This window comes from Leiobunum rupestre, chromosome 1 (assembly GCF_980474605.1).
Source record: "Leiobunum rupestre chromosome 1, qqLeiRupe1.1.hap1, whole genome shotgun sequence".
Classification (NCBI taxonomy): domain Eukaryota; kingdom Metazoa; phylum Arthropoda; class Arachnida; order Opiliones; family Sclerosomatidae; genus Leiobunum; species Leiobunum rupestre.
Genome location: NC_143384.1, coordinates 22,790,978 through 22,811,452, shown reverse-complemented (window position 1 = coordinate 22,811,452; position 20,475 = coordinate 22,790,978). Strand labels below are relative to the sequence as shown.

At 31.8% G+C, this 20,475-nt stretch overlaps 1 protein-coding gene across 2 annotated transcripts in view; it reads left to right on the top strand.

The window, feature by feature from the left end:
* The window catches only part of MICAL-like (protein), a 72,292-nt gene that overhangs the window by 32,590 nt on the left and 19,227 nt on the right, over window positions 1-20,475 (top strand). Inside the window, exons 1-2 of one of the 2 annotated variants that reach the window (XM_090176859.1) lie at window positions 17,745-17,850; window positions 19,206-19,490. In XM_090176859.1, coding sequence (XP_090032985.1) covers window positions 19,339-19,490 — 152 coding nt within the window. In that variant the 5' untranslated portion in view covers window positions 17,745-17,850; window positions 19,206-19,338. Of the gene's footprint in view, window positions 1-17,744; window positions 17,851-19,205; window positions 19,491-20,475 lie in introns of those variants that run through there. The other variant, XM_090176858.1, reaches the window with a different exon arrangement.

The window sequence follows — 20,475 nt, the reverse complement described above, 5'->3', positions numbered from 1 at the left end:
GCAACGAGTTTTGAAATTTTTAATGTTTAGGCTTAGTTTCTCTTTTAGATATAACAGTCGCCAGCCAGATTTCCCGCACGGTAGTGATGAGTTCCAAATAGAACAAAACCGGTCTACCGTTCGAATTTCTGGCTATTTTATTTATTTTTTATCTATTTGATCCGAGATTCGCGTTTTTTGTTGGCTCGAAGACCTATCGGTACGAGTTATTAGTGAGTTTTTTAATTTCTTCAAATTTGTTTAGGGTTTAGCTATATTATCCCTTTTAATTATGGACTAATCTACTTTTTCGCGTATTTTATAACCCTAGCTAGAATTGTTACAAAACGAAATTTTGTGTTATTAGCTAAGTATGCTAAACAACATTATCGCATCAGCTAAAAATATTGAAAAGTGTACTTTTGTTCCTTGTTAAACTTAAACTGTTACACTTGTAAAATATGTGGAAATTATTGGCTTATCCGGATACAACTTAAATGCTCTAACAAAATAAAATAAAGTATTTCGGTGCATTAAATTTAAAATTTGTAATTAATAACCTTTTTTTAAATAAAATGAAATACTAAAGACAGACGCGGAAACAAATATTGGCAAACCTCCCAAATGAAGCCTGTCCAAAAACCGCTGTGAAAAATAAATTCGCTTTTTTGGCGAATCTGTTGTTGTCAGCGAATTGGGGGCGTGGCTATTTTTTCTCTCGTTTCAATAAATCATTGTGAAAATCGCGTTTGCCAAATCAGATAATATTTGGCCAAAACACAAGGAAACCCCTTCTTCGGTGTCGCTCTCGAGCGAAAGTGACTTGACCGGTTAAATAACCCGGGCCACGTCAAATCAACCGCGAAGCGTGCTGGTAGCCGAACCGTATTGTTTAACATCGCCCTAACCCGACACCGCTGGTATGGTTGCAACCGGGCAGTCTTTACCATAACCCCGCCTTCGATCGTGTTATCGGGTCACCTTCGGTTCATTAATATTTGAAGGACTTTCCATAACCCGATATCGCCGTTGCGATAAATCCAAAGCTGACTTAACTTATTTTATAACTTCGAGTACGGTACGAAGTAGCGTTCGTTCGGGTTGGTAGAATAAGAACGTAACCTGGAATCGGTAATGGAGGTACGATAAAGCAGACTGTACCATTTTGAGCGCGCTATTCGTTAACGTTGGGTGTGCGTAATTTAGGCTCCTGAGTATTGGCGGTTTATTTCAAGTCAGGTTTAGGTCCAGGCAGCCGGGGAGAATTATTTTGGGTTGAACGCGGGAGGGATTAGGTGCCTCCCCCCATCCTCCGGGTCTGTTATCTCGGATGTGGCTATTGACAATACAGGTTCAAATTAAGCGCCGGACCTACTGCTGGGTTCTATGGGTCGCAAGTATTCAACAAGAACAGGATTATATATGCTGTCGACAGAATGACTACGTTTGGAACGATTTTGAACGTTGCTCATAATCCAGCTCTTGCTCTAACAGTAAGCTCCTCCCCAGGCGTCCGACATTCGTGCACTATGGAGAAAAGTTATTTCTGAAATCTGGTTATCAACTCAAAAATCGCGATACCTGGGCGAAAATCAGTTCCAAAATCTAGAAATCAGCCTAAAAAATCAGAAATCAACACGAAAATCGTGCTCTGAAATCTCAAATTTACTTTATGATTCGTGAAATTACTTAAATATTTCTAGACCTGGGCGAAAATCAGTTCCAAAATCTCAATCCACCTAAAAAAAAACAGAAATCAACACGAAAATCGTGCTCTGAAATCTCAAATTTACTTTATGATTCGTGAAATTACTTAAATATTTCTAGACCTGGGCGAAAATCAGTTCCAAAATCTCAATCCACCTAAAAAAAAAACAGAAATCAACACGAAAATCGTGCTCTGAAATCTCAAATTTACTTTATGATTCGTGAAATTACTTAAATATTTCTAGACCTGGGCGAAAATCAGTTCCAAAATCTCAATCCACCTAAAAAAAAAACAGAAATCAACACGAAAATCGTGCTCTGAAATCTCAAATTTACTTTATGATTCGTGAAATTACTTAAATATTTCTAGACCTGGGCGAAAATCAGTTCCAAAATCTCAATCCACCTAAAAAAAAAAACAGAAATCAACACGAAAATCGTGCTCTGAAATCTCAAATTTACTTTATGATTCGTGAAATTACTTAAATATTTCTAGACCTGGGCGAAAATCAGTTCCAAAATCTCAATCCACCTAAAAAAAAACAGAAATCAACACGAAAATCTGGCTCTGAAAGCTCAAATTTAGTTTCTGATTTGTGCAAATACTTAAAAATCCGGAGACCTGGGCGAAAATCAGTTCCAAAATCTCAAAATCATCCGAAAAATCGGAAATCAATTCGAAAATCGTGCTCGGAAATCTCCAAATCAGTTTCTGATTTCTGAAATCACTTTGAGATTAAAAATTTGCAAATGTCGGACCCCTGGCTGGTGTTTCAAAATGAAAATATAATATTACATTCAGGGATGCACCGACATGGGTACTGCCGATATATCGGCTATTTGTGGCTAATAAAAAAGACGGTTCAGTGCACTGTCATACCATTTTATTGTAATTTTTCAACTAAAAGAAGTTTGCAAGAGCATATCCGAATATGTTTCTTTTCATTTTACGTGATACATATTTTCTATCACAAATCCAATATCGTGGGTTTTTATTTGTTTACACTCGTAACCACCTGTCTATAAAGGTCTGATCTAGCTTCCTAATACCGATATCGGCTGATATATCGGTGTATTAATGTAATTTACATTAATACAAAGTTTGTGATGTTTTCATGTTAAATGACATAATATTTATATTCAACCGAAATTCCTGTAAAAGCATTTTTATCTTCATTCTAATTTTCCCTATAAATTCACCTAAACGTTCCTATAATTTCCTATATTTACCTAAATATTACTCCTATAATTTCTTCTAAAATGACTATGAATTTCTTATTTTTCCTTTAAAAAATTGGAGGTGGTCATCCTGCCATTGTAGTCTTTACTTCTCGTCTTGAGTCTACATATTCTCTGTACATTTGAATATATTCTTGGTGTGATTCGTTGCGACGGCCGAATAATATTGAATATTCTTCTCGAGATGGTTTGTGAAGTTGTGCCACTTTCCCACGGAAGGGGCTCGAGCTGGTGATCGCTCTCGGGTCGGCTCACACAAAGGGCGCTTCTTTTGTCGGGGCTGCTTTGATCGGTCACTTCGCTGGACGCGATATGTTTGGACAGGTGAATTGAACCCGTTTAATTTAGCTTACTTCTTCTCTACATTCGACCGAAGAATAAATCGTCTAATAACAAAAATTCTAAAAAACCATACAATAAAAATTTGAAATCAAAACATTTCAAAAAGCAATTTTAATTCTTAAAAACCATACAATGAAAAATTTGAAAAAAAAAACATTTCAAAAAGCAATTTTAATTCTAAAAAGTTCAAAACAATGAAAAAACAATTTCAAAAAGCAATTTTAATTATAAAAAATTTAAATCAATGAAAAATTAAAAAAAAATCATTTCAAAAAGCAATTTTAATTATAAAAAATGTAAAACAATGAAAAATTAAAAAATAAACATTTCAAAAAGCAATTTTAATTCATAAAATTTAAAACTATGAAAAATTTTAAAAAAAACATTTCTAAAAGCAATTTTAATTCTAAAAAATTTAAAACAATGAAAAGTTTGAAGAAAAAAACCATTTCAATAAAAAAATAATTTAAAAATTTAAAAACAATTTCAATGAAAAATTTAAAAACAATTTCAATGAAAAAATTTTAAAACAATTTCCAAACCATTTCAATGAAAAAATTTTAAAACAATTTCCAAACCATTTCAAAGAAAAACTAAAAACAATTTCATGGTAAAATTAAAAAAACTATTTAATTTTATAATAAAATTTCATTTACTCTGAAAATGATTTACGATAAAATTTCATTTTCACTGAAAACGGTTTACGATAAAATTTCATTTTCACTGAAAACGATTTTCGATAAAATTTAAATTTCACATAAATACATTTACTATGAAATTTTAATTTCACGGAATAACAAAAAAAAACAAGAAAAATTTCAATAAAATAAAAATATAATAAAATAATTTTAAAAAAATACCAAAATATAAAACCTAATATAAGCGTTATAAATAGTGGTAATATGTAGAAAATTTAATTTTTAAAAATTGAACGAAAGTTTAAATGTAGCTCGAATCTAATATAACAGAACAGCCTGTATAATCTTGGCTTCTAAATGTTTTTTACAGTAATGCAAATAAATGGGGTAAAAACTCTAGTTAAAAATGGCGAACTCAATCGGAAAATTATCCCTGTAAATAAAACGGTGAGAATGGTTCGTATGGAATTAGCATATTATCGTTTTTTTAATAACTTAATTGGCGTTTCGTGTCTTGTAATCCCTTCATTACGAATTCAGAGAGACGCGCCAGAAAACCGTTCTTCCAGCTACAATTAAAGCTCGGAATATCTTGATTTATTATGTGTAACTTAGTGCCGCGTTCGATTCCCAAACATTGTTCTTCGGAGACTCTCGACCCAACCACACACAACACTAATTAGTCCCCTTTTGCATTTTTTTGAAACCAATTCACCATTTTCAATTTAAAACTGTTGTTTTAATGGTCCTACATTCTCAAGAATGTATTTATACTTAGAATGAATAGTTATTTAATATACCCCCTTGTCTCCCGCGCGCGCATCCATCGCGTGGGAAGACGTCAGTTTTAGGGAACCAATAAGATCGGCTTATTTGATTGGATACGAATGGGGAGGAGCTTACTGTTGGAGCAACTCTAATTATAGTAATTATCGCAAAGTGGAAATAAATACTTAAGAGTCTAGTTTTGTATCAAATTAAGTATTATAATTTTTCTTACCCTCTTTATCGTTTTAGTTGACTAATTCTCGGTGGTTTTAATACCTTAGGGTTTAATTTGAACTCCGATATGGATAAAACCGGTGGGTTTTCTTCTTCCACGGTTCTTATTAGACATTTAGTTTAATTAGACTAATCTTTAGTCATTAAAGTTGGAGTGCAGTCTTTCGAAAGGCGATGGTACCATGTAGGTTTTATCTTATAGTAATACGTACCCTTAATGTAAGCTACGAGGTCCCTCCTGTACAATTAGCGATAGTCTAATTTGGTAGCGTTGTAATGGCCCCAATTATGTAATTTGAAGATAATTGGCGTCCGAGGCGCTGGCCCCTTTAATCGAGCAAATTGCGGTTCGTAAGGCCACGCGGTGTCTGTGGAAATATTTTGATACCAGCCTTTGTTTTTGAGCGTGGCCTAAATTGGATGTATTGTTGTTTTCGTCGTTTGGGGAATATCATCTCAAATTACATCGATGGTCATTGCCTTATTTATTACGTTTAATAATATTTTAGTTTTATTACTTAATTTTTTTTAAAGGATGGAAGGGTGGTGTTTTATTAAATTGGTCATTACTTTGTCACGGGTAATTATAATAAATTATATTAAATTATTTTAAATTTTGTCAAATACTATTTTAATTAGTTATTTGACAATTGTTTTTAAGGGTGGTGTTTTATTAAATTGTCAATTAGTGTAATTTATCTTGTATGTAAGTTTTAATTTGACACGGTTGAGGGTTAGCGATATTCGTAATTATAGTAACTTATATTCAACGGTTAATTAAGTAAAAATATGTAATTAAATTATTTTGAGTAATAATAGTTGAATTAGTTACTTGACAACTTATTTTAATATAAAAGTGCGAGGTGGTTGCGTAATTATTAAATTGTAAATTACGTTAATTTAATTGGTATTTAAGTTCTAATTTGTCAGGGTTTGAGGATTATCGTTTTTGTAATTATAATAAATTATTTGATTAATTTAGAAATTTAATAATTGTCAATTTTGTTTAATTATATAGTAGTTAAATTAGTTACCTGACAAATTTAACTTTAAATTTATTTAATAGTGTGAGGTATTAAATTGGCGATTAGTTTAATTGGGATTTAAGTGTTAATTTATATGGTGGTGTTAGCTTTTTTCGTAATAACAGTAAATTATATTGATCGGTATATTCAGTTAAAAAATTACGTAATTCAAAATATTTATTTAATATTAATTTTAGAAAATTGTAAATTTCGTAATTTAGCATAATTTGATTAAATGATCTATAAATAAGTTTTATAAATATATTTAAAGAGCCATAATTTATATTGGTATTGAGCATATCATATTAATTAATTTTAAATATTTATGTTTAAATTTTTTATATTTTTATATATTTTAATAAGTAATACACTTAAATATAAAATTTTATTATTTCAAAACTATAATAAGTATTCAATATTTATTATTATTCCAAATTATTTCCACAATTCTGTTTCACTTTTTTAAACGTTAATATAATAATTTAATATCCCAAACTATAATTTTTCAGTACTCTTAGTTTTGTACAATATATTTAAATAAAAACCGAAATTAACAAAATATAGATCAATATCAAAAACATAAAAGCTTAAAAAAAACTAAATCTTTGTTTTATATTTTCTTTTCAATCTTTACAATCGTATTTATTGTATAGATTTCACGGCCGCCCAACAAAAAAAACTTTGACCTTATTTCTGGGCCTCGCTTTATTGAGTTTTGTATTTTCTAAAGATCGTCTGCATTGGTTTCTGAATAGCCTCTTTTGTGCGACCAACGACGATGTCGAAAAAAACAAAATATCATGTTCTTGAAAAAAGACTTTTTTCCCTCCGTTATTAGTACCGTTACGTTCTTATTTGGGTCGCGTTTGAAATATATATTGGAACATCATCTCCCCAGTTTTTTTTCATCTGTATCTATCATAGTCATTTACAAATTATTATTATCACGGTCTCGACGTGTTTTAAGCCTAACGACCTCGTAATAAATAAAGGTTTTTTAATAAATTATTAGTTCAAACTGTAATTATTATCAAATCGGTTCAATTACAACAGGCAACTCGAGTTCGGGTCATGGCTGTGTTCTTTCACGAACCATATAATTATTGACTTTACGAATTAAAGTCTTTGAAAAAATGTGTTTTTTTTTTGTGTTCCGTAGAGGTCTTTTTTTATTTTTTTATGGTCCTATAATTCTTATAAAATTGTATATTTTTAAATCTATCCAATATTATCCTGTAATTTCTTGCAATCTAATCTTGTTTATCTAATAAGAAATTTTTATTATTACGTTTTATTAATTTCAGGCTTCGATTTATTATCATAATTACGGTTAGTCTAAGCGGTATTTAAATTTAATTTAGATTTTCGTCAAAAATGGTTGACATAAAAAATTTGCAGCAAAATTACGTGCAATCTAAAAATTTGTTTTTACTGTTTTACATCAGTAATTTTCTTCAAAATCGTTTTAACATGATAAATTTGTTGTAAAATCACACAACTTCAACATGGTTGTTAACATATTTGCAGCATAACCATTTTAAAATCTCGATTTTGTCATTGGCAATTTGCAGCAAAATCACTTCCAACATCAAAAATTTTTCAGCGAAATAATTTAAAAGATAAATTTAATGAAAAATAACTTCTAAAAATCTTTTTATCGTCAGACATTATTCAAAAAATACTTAATCGTTTTTAACAGAAATTGAGAAAAATCATTTTTTAAAATCGTCAGAAATTTGCAGCAAAATAATTTGAAATATCTAAATCGTTTTTAAAATCAGAAATTTAGAGAACTCATTTTATAATCATAAAGCAAATTTATAGGTTCATTTTTTTAACACCAGAATTTTGTAGCAAAGTCATTTTAAATTTCTTAAAAATCTTATATTTCCCAAATATAATTTGTACGTAAATCTAATAAACGAAATACGAGAGAATAAAACCCTATCCCCTTAGCTTTTACTTCCGCGACTCTCATCAAAATTACGCAACTACCGCGCCAATAAATCCCGCAATTTAATCTAAGACACTTAAAAACCTAAAACACAATTGCCGCTAAAACGTCGTATAAATCGCGAGAAAACAACTGTCAAATTGATAACGAATCCTTCTGGAAGGTAGAAACTGCGTTTCCTCCATAGATAACGCTATCAATCGTACAAAACACTCCGTCCTGGCAAAATAATGAAATAAAACCAATTTTTCTCTTTTAAAAACTTTTTTTACAACTTCATTCATTTTGGCAATAAAAGCGAGCTTTTCTGTGTAAAAAGGGCCCCTTTCTACACGCACCTGAGCAAACCTTATCTCGTTGAAAAAGTGGGTCTACCGAAATCGTAAAAAATATAGCTAAAAAGAAGTTCAAAAAAGACCGATATTTGTCCAAAAAAAAACTTTTCGAGTCCGAGTACAGAATCTATCCCAGGGGTTTAGGCTTACAATTTTCCCAAAATTTGACCCTAGGGTCGGACCCCTCCTTTGAGAAAATATATAGAGTAAATACAGCGCGTTTTTAGGACTTCGCGTCGACGTAGCTAAGCCTAGGCTTAGCTGAAATTTCATTTTTGGTATAATCGAACGCAAACCGCGCTGTTTCGAGTAGTTTTGGAAGAAGCGTCGGGTAAGCGTCCGCGGACACGGGGATCGAGAGTGTGGGAAAGAGAGGAACCCCCTTTTTTCGGAGAATCGGTGTAAAATGGTTTTGAATGGGCATATAGTCGGGGCCGCCGGAGTTTCGCAGATGGATCTTGAAAGAGACACCGACCGCGTCTATAGGCTTGTCTACTTTTATGATATTTTGTCTATTATTGGAGAGGTTGCCATTTTAGGGGGGCTTGCGGAGGACTGTGTCCGTGGATGTCAGCTTTCAAAATCACGGCTTTGCCTTTTCAATTTACCAAAGCCCAGGCCAGAAGCACATAATGGAAAGTAGTGGAAAATAATGGCAAATAGTGGCAAATAATGAAAAGTAGTGGAAAATAATGGCAAATAGTGGCAAATAATGAAAAGTAGTGGCAAATAGTGGCAAATAATGAAAAGTAGTGGCAAATAATGAAAAGTAGTGGCAAATAATGAAAAGTAGTGGCAAATAATGAAAAGTAGTGGCAAATAATGAAAAGTAGTGGCAAATAATGAAAAGTAGTGGCAAATAATGAAAAGTAGTGGCAAATAATGAAAAGTAGTGGCAAATAATGAAAAGTAGTGGCAAATAATGAAAAGTAGTGGCAAATAATGAAAAGTAGTGGCAAATAATGAAAAGTAGTGGCAAATAATGAAAAGTAGTGGCAAATAATGAAAAGTAGTGGCAAATAATGAAAAGTAGTGGCAAATAATGAAAAGTAGTGGCAAATAATGAAAAGTAGTGGCAAATAATGAAAAGTAGTGGCAAATAATGAAAAGTAGTGGCAAATAATGAAAAGTAGTGGCAAATAATGAAAAGTAGTGGCAAATAATGAAAAGTAGTGGCAAATAATGAAAAGTAGTGGCAAATAATGAAAAGTAGTGGCAAATAATGAAAAGTAGTGGCAAATAATGAAAAGTAGTGGCAAATAATGAAAAGTAGTGGCAAATAATGAAAAGTAGTGGCAAATAATGAAAAGTAGTGGCAAATAATGAAAAGTAGTGGCAAATAATGAAAAGTAGTGGCAAATAATGAAAAGTAGTGGCAAATAATGAAAAGTAGTGGCAAATAATGAAAAGTAGTGGCAAATAATGAAAAGTAGTGGCAAATAATGAAAAGTAGTGGCAAATAATGAAAAGTAGTGGCAAATAATGAAAAGTAGTGGCAAATAATGAAAAGTAGTGTGTCCGTGGATATCAGCTTTCAAAATCACGGCTTTGCCTATTCAATTTACCAAAGCCCAGGCCAGAAGCACATAATGGAAAGTAGTGGAAAATAATGGCAAATAGTGGCAAATAATGAAAAGTAGTGGCAAATAGTGGCAAATAATGAAAAGTAGTGGCAAGTAGTGGCAAATAATGAAAAGTAGTGGCAAGTAGTGGCAAATAATGAAAAGTAGTGGCAAGTAGTGGCAAATAATGAAAAGTAATGGCAAATAGTGGCAAATAATGAAAAGTAGTGTGTCCGTGGATGTCAGCTTTCAAAATCACGGCTTTGCCTATTCAATTTACCAAAGCCCAGGCCAGAAGCACATAATGGAAAGTAGTGGAAAATAATGGCAAGTAGTGGCAAGTAGTGGCAAATAGTGGCAAATAATGAAAAGTAGTGGCAAGTAGTGGCAAATAATGAAAAGTAATGGCAAATAGTGGCAAATAATGAAAAGTAGTGTGTCCGTGGATGTCAGCTTTCAAAATCACGGCTTTGCCTATTCAATTTACCAAAGCCCAGGCCAGAAGCACATAATGGAAAGTAGTGGAAAATAATGGCAAATAGTGGCAAATAATGAAAAGTAGTGGCAAGTAGTGGCAAATAATGAAAAGTAGTGTGTCCGTGGATGTCAGCTTTCAAAATCACGGCTTTGCCTATTCAATTTACCAAAGCCCAGGCCAGAAGCACATAATGGAAAGTAGTGGAAAAAAATGGCAAATAGTGGCAAATAATGAAAAGTAGTGGCAAATAATGAAAAGTAGTGGCAAGTAGTGGCAAATAATGAAAAGTAATGGCAAATAGTGGCAAATAATGAAAAGTAGTGTGTCCGTGGATGTCAGCTTTCAAAATCACGGCTTTGCCTTTTCAATTTACCAAAGCCCAGGCCAGAAGCACATAATGGAAAGTAGTGGAAAATAATGGCAAATAGTGGCAAATAATGAAAAGTAGTGGCAAATAATGAAAAGTAGTGGCAAATAATGAAAAGTAGTGGAAAATAGTAGCAAATAATGAAAAGTAGTGGAAAATAGTAGCAAATAATGAAAAGTAGTAGCAAATAGTGGCAAATAATGAAAAGTAGTGGCAAATAATGAAAAGTAATGGCAAATAGTGGCAAATAATTAAAAGTAGTAGCAAATAGTGGCAAATAATGAAAAGTAGTGGCAAATAGTGGCGAAAAGTGGCAAATAGTGGCTAATAAAGAAAAATTGCATTTCTAGGCTTAAAAAAGTAATTGGAATTAAATGTTTAAGAAGTTTATTGTAAGACTATTCAAATGTAGGAATTCATACCTCTACTTGGAATGCTTATCGCGGCAGATTTTCGTCTCGATGTGGCTGACGGTTTTTTGGAATTCACTATGTGAACTTAACAAACAACAACGTGAGAGCAAAGGGGAATTTTTGCCTCGTAAGCGGGGCCAAAGCCGTCAGAGTGATCTTACCACACGCGATAAGGCAGGATAAGCATTCCAAATAGAGGTATGGATTCCTGTCTAATGTTAATCAGAATCTGACCATTCCTATGCATATATATTTGCCTTAAGTAGCCCAAATCTGTAATTTCCGCGTTCTAATATTTTTTTAATAATAATTTTTTAATTTTCTGTCGTAAAAATAATTATTGGTCACTTTTAGTCAGATTGACCACTAAATTCGCTTTTGTCCAAGCCGGAATTTTCCACTATTTTACGCACTATTGTCCACTTGGCATTTTCTACCTAGGAACCCTGAGAGCCACGTAGCGGTCAACGCGAGAAGCTCCAATGCTGGACTTTTACTACGTCTATAAACTCTATACCAATTGAAAAGGATAATTGTAATGAAAATAGTTTTTAACATCTTTGCATAATTGCGAAATTTCTCAGAAACACAATCAAACATATTTAAGGTGTTGCTATGCAAATTTTTCGTAAATATTTTATATAGCACCTAAGCACCTAAAAATTATATTTTTCCAAAATGACGAATCGTTTTACGAACTTATGTTTAAATTAAAATTACAGTAAATTAATTATTACTATACTCTAAAGTGTTGTCAGATTTTATTCAATTTTATTTAAACGGCTTTTATAATAATTTTGTTTTTAACAATCAAGCAATTCAATGTATTTATAAAAATGTACAAAAATGTTTGCACCAGCAATTCCAATTCAGAACAAAATAATTACATGTGCTAATTTAATTCATATTTAATTCAAATTTTTGGCAAATTAACAATTAGTTAAGGAAAAAAGAATATTCAAAAATAAATTTAAATGGTAATGAAAAAACTGATTTAAATCAAATTATTTTAACTAAGTAAAACTGTTTTGGAAAACTTCTAAATTTTTTTTGAAGATATCTCTAATATTCGATTATACCCTTTTCAGACGATACTTATAAAACTGTTTTAAGAAAAGGTTATTTAAACTTATGATGGAAATTGTAAACTTTATTTAACTTAGTCTAAAACCCGGTTAGTTAAAAAAAATGAAATTAGCGACACCTTGTTCACCCCCCCAAAAGGTTGGCCCGAGTTGAGTCCCGTGAAGTCTGTATCACCAGAAAGGGGGGTCCTTACTTGAATCCTCCTAGGTCCCATTTTCTCGGTGCGAGGTACCAGCAGTCTAGCTGACCCTATAAATTATAAAATATATACGACGAGAAACTTACTAATAATAACTGGTATCGCCCATAATGAAAAAAGTCCTCCAGCCACCACCGTGGCGACTGACTTCACCTGACACTGGCGGACGAGCCTAGATCGGGTGGCGGTTTACGTCGCCGAAGCGAACGTTCAATTCTTTCGGCACCCTTAAAGAAAAATCAAATCTGGTATCGAACGAGATTTGCAATTTTGGACAATTATTGAAATTCGGAGAGTTACAATTAATGTCTGAACCTTTTGGCTACGTGCCTTTTTTTTATTCCGCTCAAACTTAATATTTTTGGAATATATTTATTTTCTTGATTCGCTGGTTTTTTTTTTTGATTCTCCAGATTTTTTTATTGAATCTATGTCCACGTAATATGGGTTAGACTTTTTCGTGGTTTTTATAATTTTTTTATTTTTAAGGGAGCACTAACCTATTTAGGTACGTTTAATTTTTGACCGATAATTTGATCTGGTTTGGATTTTAATTTTCGGTCGGTTCAAAGAGCGTTTTAATGATGTTTATTTGATATTAAAATATTTTTTATATCAAAAGTAATATAATATTCTTAGGGTGACACTTCTTTCTATTTTAATGCTAATTTTATTTTTCGAACTGAGTTCTATATTATAATCCTTTAATATTTAAGTATTTATCTACGTTGGGACGATTCGTAGGCATTGGGGTCAAATTATCCCCGGCACGAGAAGGGTGCAGGGTTTATATCTTGATTTTAAATCAAGTAATTTTTTTTGAAAAAATCATTGATTTAAATCGCACAATTTATTTCAATGGAGTAATACAAAATGGCCAAAAATAGTTTCAAAAAAATTGAAATACAGAAAATATGAGCAAAAACTATTAGATAATAATTAAATTAAATTAAGATTTCATTTAATTCAAGATTAGCTAACTCATAAAAGTAAAATATCCGTTAATGTTAGAGGAAATGAGGGTCCATTAATTGTATAAAAATAAATAAATTCTATAAAATCCGATTTAAATGAAAAAAATCTTTTGATTTGATTTTTATTAAAAAAAATCAAAAAAGTGGCAACCCGGGAAAAGGGCAAGTGAAAACCGTCACCGACACTAGGGGGCTAAACTTGGATTGCGCAATAACTCTTGAAACACAGTTCGGTGAATGTTTTTGCTAATTGTCATACTTCTGGGTATTACGTTACTTATGGTTATATAAATATTAAATGTATAATATTAGAATGTATTTTACTTGATATCAATATTCTTTTTCTTTTTAACCTTATCATAAAATTATGCGTTTTAAAAACATTGAATTAATGTTCAAGATTAAACCGGCATCTGAGAGCTTCAGAATAATAAAAATAAACCCGATACTAGGCTTTTGAACCGTGAAATATTACGACATCAAAAACAACTTATTCGTTATAATCGGAAGTATATAAAATCTCGTATGAGTGAAGTATCCATCTCTATATTGCTAAAGCTTGGCTTGAAACTTGTGCAATAGATAGCTTTATGGAATCGGTTTGCCACGGTAATACCGCGGGAATGGGAGGAAATCAGATTGGTATCGTATTGTCTGTTTGGGATTGGATTAAAATGGTAATTTTGGGTTGGGGAATGGATGAAAAGGGTAATTTTGGGTTCGGGAATGGATGAAAAGGGTAATTTTGGGTTCGGGAATGGATGAAAAGGGTAATTTTGGGTTCGGGAATGGATGGAAAGGGTAATTGTGGGTTCGGGAATGGATTAAAAGGGTAATTGTGGGTTCGGGAATGGATGGAAAGGGTAATTGTGGGTTCGGGAATGGATGGAAAGGGTAATTGTGGGTTCGGGAATGGATGGAAAGGGTAATTGTGGGTTCGGGAATGGATGGAAAGAGGTAATCTTGCGATCGGGAATGGTAGGGTATGGATGAAAAGGGTAATTTTGGGTTCGGGAATGGATGGAAAGGATAATTTTGTGTTCGGGAATGGTAGGAATAGATTTTCAATCCAGTCGCATTGTTTCGAATTGGGAATGGGCGGGAGAAAGAAAGGAGGAAGCTAAAGTCCAAATAATGGGAATGGTTTGAGAACAAATATTTCGGCGGGAATGGTTCCTTTTTCAAACGCAACGAATTTCATATTTCTTCCACTTGGTTTAACAGAAGCTGACGATGATTGGCGCTAGTTACGTTAACAAGTCGTACGAGTGGGTTAGCAGAATATAATTATAATAATCAGCGAAGTTAATATCCAAGGAACCACGCAGAACTAACAAGGAGCCTACCCGAATTGGTTATTACCGATTTTGTTGAAACTTGGGGGTTCGCTAGACCTTAGTATGAAAATTGCCAAAGGGAAAAGTTGCAATGGCCTTTAGTTTTCCTATGGAAACCGAAAATGTTTTTGACCTCTCCATTTAAAAAAACATGGGATTTTCCCGGTTACCCAAATTTTGGTAAAATCATGGATCAATTTTACCCAAAATAGGTAAAATTCATCTTTTTGGGTATGTTTTGAAAATTTAATTTTTTCAAATTTTTTAAGTAAAGTACCCTGTGAAACCGAGAAAATCCCATGCTTTTTTAAATGGAATTTTTTTGGTTTTGTGAGATCAAAAACATTTTCGGTTGCCATAGGAAAACTAAAGTCCATTGCAACTTTTCCTTTTGGCAATTTTCATACTACCATAAGGTCTTCCTAACCCCCGAGTTTCAACAAAATCGGTGATAACCACCACCAGTGGCCTGGATAAATTGCGTAGGAGGGTGGTGGAAAGTCCTTCATGCCACCTTGGATTAATAATAGTAGTTCCTACCTGGATATATCACTTGGAAAATACCTGACAAGCAAATGACTTTTGCGACAGCAGCGCCGCTTCGGCGAAGTTAGCGGAGAATTTCCGAAACTCCCGTAACACGTAGCCTTCTACAAGGCAGAACCCGTAACAAACGCTTAGGAAATGCACGCGGAACGCTAGAGTAATATATCCAGGTAGGAAATACTATTATTTATCCAAGATGCCACGAGAGCCAACACTTACTATTACCGTTTCATTTTTATGGTTTCGATGGATACTTATTTCCAACAACATATTATATACTTATGGTTATACGAAATTGTCTCTCCCTTGACGAGAACCACCCCGCTAAAAAACGTCCTCTGTAAGAAATCCATTTAGGGTCATATTCTTTTTAGTTTCAATTAAGCCTTTGTGTTGAAATATTTTCAATAACAAATACTTAAAAATAAAAAGCCTTTGGTGGTCCAAATCCTGTTTATAAAAATTTTCTTGAGCCCATCTAAGGCGCTGTTTTGTAAATGTTAAATCGAGTATTTAAGTCTTATCCTCGAGAAAGAATGAAAAACAAACTTAAAACGCTTGAACTTGATACGTCCAAAACCTTTAAGCGGATACAATACCTACCAAGGCGTAGCAATCTGGGAAGTCTCACCCGAAGTTGCAAAAAAACGTATAAACAAACAATACGGAGATCCATTAATTCTTTGTCGTAAATGTTTTCGGACAATCGCTCCAAATCTATAGAAATGATTTATGGAAGTATATAAAAATGTCTCTTTTTAATAATAAAAAAGGTGCTTAATGAAATTTGTTTTTATCTTCAGATATTTATGACTTAAGACTAAAATATTTAGTCCAGAAAAACGGAATAATAAAAATGGTACAAAAGGATGTGTGAAATAGATTGGAAAAATCGTTGTTGTATTCTTACGCGACGGATAAAAAATTTCTGCAGAAACTACAAAACCGTGTTTTAACGCGTTGTGGTTTTCTGCAGAACTAGTTTAGCGAGGAGATAAAAACCTCTGCTATTTTAAATATGTTATGGGTGATTAATTTTAGCGCAATTTCTAAGTGTCTTTTCTAATGGTATTATTTTCACGAGGCTCGAATTGGGGGCCCGAAGTTATAACCACATTTCACCACGATATATTTCAGGCCTTTTGCTTTCGCACTTCAAATCACTTTTTTTTTTTAAATTCTGTCACTTAAAGCCACTTTTTCAAAAATTAGTCGCTATTTCTTTTTGCGTTTTTAATATTATTTGTCTTTAAAAAACCTGCTAAACTATTTAAAAACCAAACTGAAAATATAGTTAAAATTTTTTTGTAATTCGTCCACTAACTTTACTATTACCGTTAAATTTTCCTGTGTGACTCAGCAACAGGCCTATATAGTTTCAACAATTAAAATAACTCTTACAGAAAAAACACCGATTTTAAGAAAATAATTGAAGGGTTGATTAATTTTTATCAATTTGATAATTGATGATTATTTTAAGAAAAATCATAATTTCAATTTTCCTGTATTTAATGTGAAAAAAAGGTTGTAAAACAATTCCATTTCTTGGGAAATAGTAACCTAAAATATTAAATAGTAATTAAAATTTTTAATTTAAATTAATTTTATAAAGCGAAGTATCCATCAAAAGAGCCATTGTTTAGTAATCAAATCAAAAACGAAGTAAATCTGAGAAAACTAAAATATTAAATAGTACTAAAGTTTAATTAAGATATAATTTAATTTTTGATTATGTAAGTCAGTCTTAAGTATCCACCAATTATACTGTTAAATAAAGCTTATTTTAAAATCGAATTCAATACAAATTTGAGAAAAAATTACAATTTACTTTGATTTTGGATCATATAAGTTAGCAATAAAAACCCAATATCCACCAATTAAACCTCAAAGAACCATTATTTAAAAATAAAATCCAATACAAACTAAATCTGAGCAAAGTAATATATTAAATAGTAATTAAATTTAATTAAGATGGTTTTTATTTTGTGAAAGCCATAGTCAAAGTATCCACCAATTTCGCTGCAAAATAAAAATTATTTAATAATAATAATAATAATAATAATAATAATAATCAATAAAATCAAATTGATTATTTAAAAATCGAAAATATGGCCCCAACGTTAGCGCGAATTCTGTTACACCGCTAGGTTCAAAATTGTCAGACACTAAATAAACTCAATATAATAAATTTTAATACATTCAAATTACGCTTTTCAAATAAGCTTACCGTCCAAGAAATAAGTAAAGCCACTATGAAATAATAATGAAAATATGGAAATTAGCGCGAGAGAAAAAAACACATTAGAAAAGGGTTAATTTGAAGAAAAAAAAGGGAATTGTAGCGCGTCGCTTTCATCCCCAATTTCGCTTCTAGCGAAATCAATGTAACGCGTACCCTCTCCTTAAGCCTCGGCCGGCTGAAAAGGCTTTCGGCTAAGCCTAGGCCTAACGCGATGTCACAGAACTTTGAAGTGAAAGGGGGAAGAGAATGGGCAGCCCCCTTCGGCTGGAACTTGTTTGGGAAGGATAGATGGCCAGCATCGGAGAGCTTTAGTTGACGACCCAACTTGGCTCTATACGGACGCGACTGCCAATTTCTCGTGAAGTTCATTAAATTTTTTATTTCTTTCTCTCGTTCTCCGGAATATGTGCCGTGCTCTAAGTTTGGTTGGTGAAGTGCTGGTTTTGTCGCGTTATTTCCTAGAATATTTCCGTTTAAATTAACCACTCGGCTGGTTTTATTGGGGAAATTTTTGTTATTAGTGGAAGTCTTTATGGTGAAATGATTTTTGACGGTGTGGTACCCTTCGAATATTCCGGATTTGCCTAATTAGTTCAATTGATTTTTTTCCCGGATTTTCGTAATTTGCAAAGTAGATTTTGTTCAAAAATTTGTTATTCTTGTAAGGTTGAGTGAGTAATTAACTAGTTCCCTATTTTTTTTTCGTAAAATGTTTATTCGTCCGAAAGTTTTTTGGGTATATTTTATTAATAAATGCGTTAGTGATATTTTTATAGATTTAAACTTTTTATGTTTAAATTAAAGTTAAATTAATTTAAAGTTGGATATAGTTTACGATATTTATTGTTAAAAAAGTGTTTAAAAAATTAATAAATTTCAGATGGCTACTTTCCAATTTAAATTGAGGTTAAATTAATTAAATGTGCCACTGTATTCTCGTGATATTAAGATAGAATTGTTTTTACCGTGTTTTTTTTGGACAGTCCGCGAACGTGTTTATAACGAGGAAGTAAAAGTTTCGCAGTATATTTTTGTGAATATTTTAAGAAGGCGTTTTAATGCGATTTGGTTGACTTAATTTTATCATTTAGATAGTTTTACGAGTTTCGGTTATGGTGCGTGTGTATTTTGCGTTTTCTAAAGGGGTGTGTTTTGTGGTTTTTAGAAACTTGATTTCCGGTGTTATATTCTGGTACTTTTATTATTAGGTAAAACGCGGATAGCGGTGGGTTTTTAGTTGAACTGGGCTTACGGTCAATTTTTGCTGTTTTTTTCTTGCATTTTTAGTTCGCGATATGGGTGTTAAAACGTGTTTTTGGGTATCTAATTTGACGAGTGTCTTGTAGGGTTGTAATGATTTAAATGTTAATGTACCTTCTGGATTTTCGGAGGCTGTGGTACGTGTTACTTTTAATATTCGTTTCGATGTGTCAGATTGTGGGGATATTTTTGGGCTTGTAGATTTTGAGTGGGGATATTTTGGGCTTGTAGATTTTGATCTGTCTCTGCTATTTGGTAACTATTTCTCGATAGATTTTAATTGTGATGCATTTTAATAGACTTTACGTATTGTGTTAGAACTATGATGGTTTATTTGATTCAGTTTATTTCGATCTTCCAAGACGGGTTTTATTGTAAGCAACCATAAATCGACGAATAAATTTAAATCTGAAGTGAATTTCGCCGTAAAGATTTCCAAGAATAACTCTTTTAATTAGTACATAGGCAGCCCATTTGGGTAAAGACGATCTAACGAAGTTATTCTTTTAATTTCCTCTAGACGAATCTCAAAGCCATGGATCCGAGAGAAGTGAACTAAAGGCAGTACTCATCCGTCCAAACGTCCGCGTCAGGAGAGACACTAGACTGATCTCAACGGCTAATTCCCTCGAGTCCTTGTCGCAATCCTCTCGATGGGCGAGAAGAGGGGTCTCAAGGCCCTGCAGGCCTGGTGTCGGAAGGTCACGGAGGGGTACAAGAACGTCCGGGTGACCGACATGTCCATGTCCTGGAAGGATGGTCTCGCTTTTTGCGCCATCATCCACCACTTCAGACCTGATTTAGTGTAAGGACCCGATTTTTCACCATCTCTACTGTTGGGGACCACTTTAGACAGAGCTACAACGGCCACCTTACACGCCTAGAAATCTCTCCTTTATTTTGACTATTCGCTATAAAGTAGCTTAGAGAGTGTTCATTCAGTCCTCATTCCCAACGAGTGATTTAGCCTCGGATTTAGCGTAGTATAAAATATTTTATACTATTAATTTTATTATATTACTTTAAACTATTAATTTTATTATATTACTTTATACTATTAATTTTAGTATATTACTTTATACTATTTATTTTATTAAGTTACGCTATTTATCTTATTATTAATTGATATTATATATTGTTATGTTATATTAGACGTTATGTTATATTATATTGTTATATTATATATATTACATATTATATTATATATTACATTGGTATATATTATATAATATATTATATTGTTATATGGTTATATTATATATATTATATTGTTATATGGTTATATTATATATATTATATTGTTATATGGTTATATTATATATATTATATTGTTATATGGTTATATTATATATATTATATTGTTATATGGTTATATTATATATATTATATTGTTATATGGTTATATTATATATATTATATTGTTATATGGTTATATTATATATATTATATTGTTATATGGTTATATTATATATATTATATTGTTATATGGTTATATTATATATATTATATTGTTATATGGTTATATTATATATATTATATTGTTATATGGTTATATTATATATATTATATTGTTATATGGTTATATTATATATATTATATTGTTATATGGTTATATTATATATATTATATTGTTATATGGTTATATTATATATATTATATTGTTATATGGTTATATTATATATATTATATTGTTATATGGTTATATTATATATATTATATTGTTATATGGTTATATTATATATATTATATTGTTATATGGTTATATTATATATATTATATTGTTATATGGT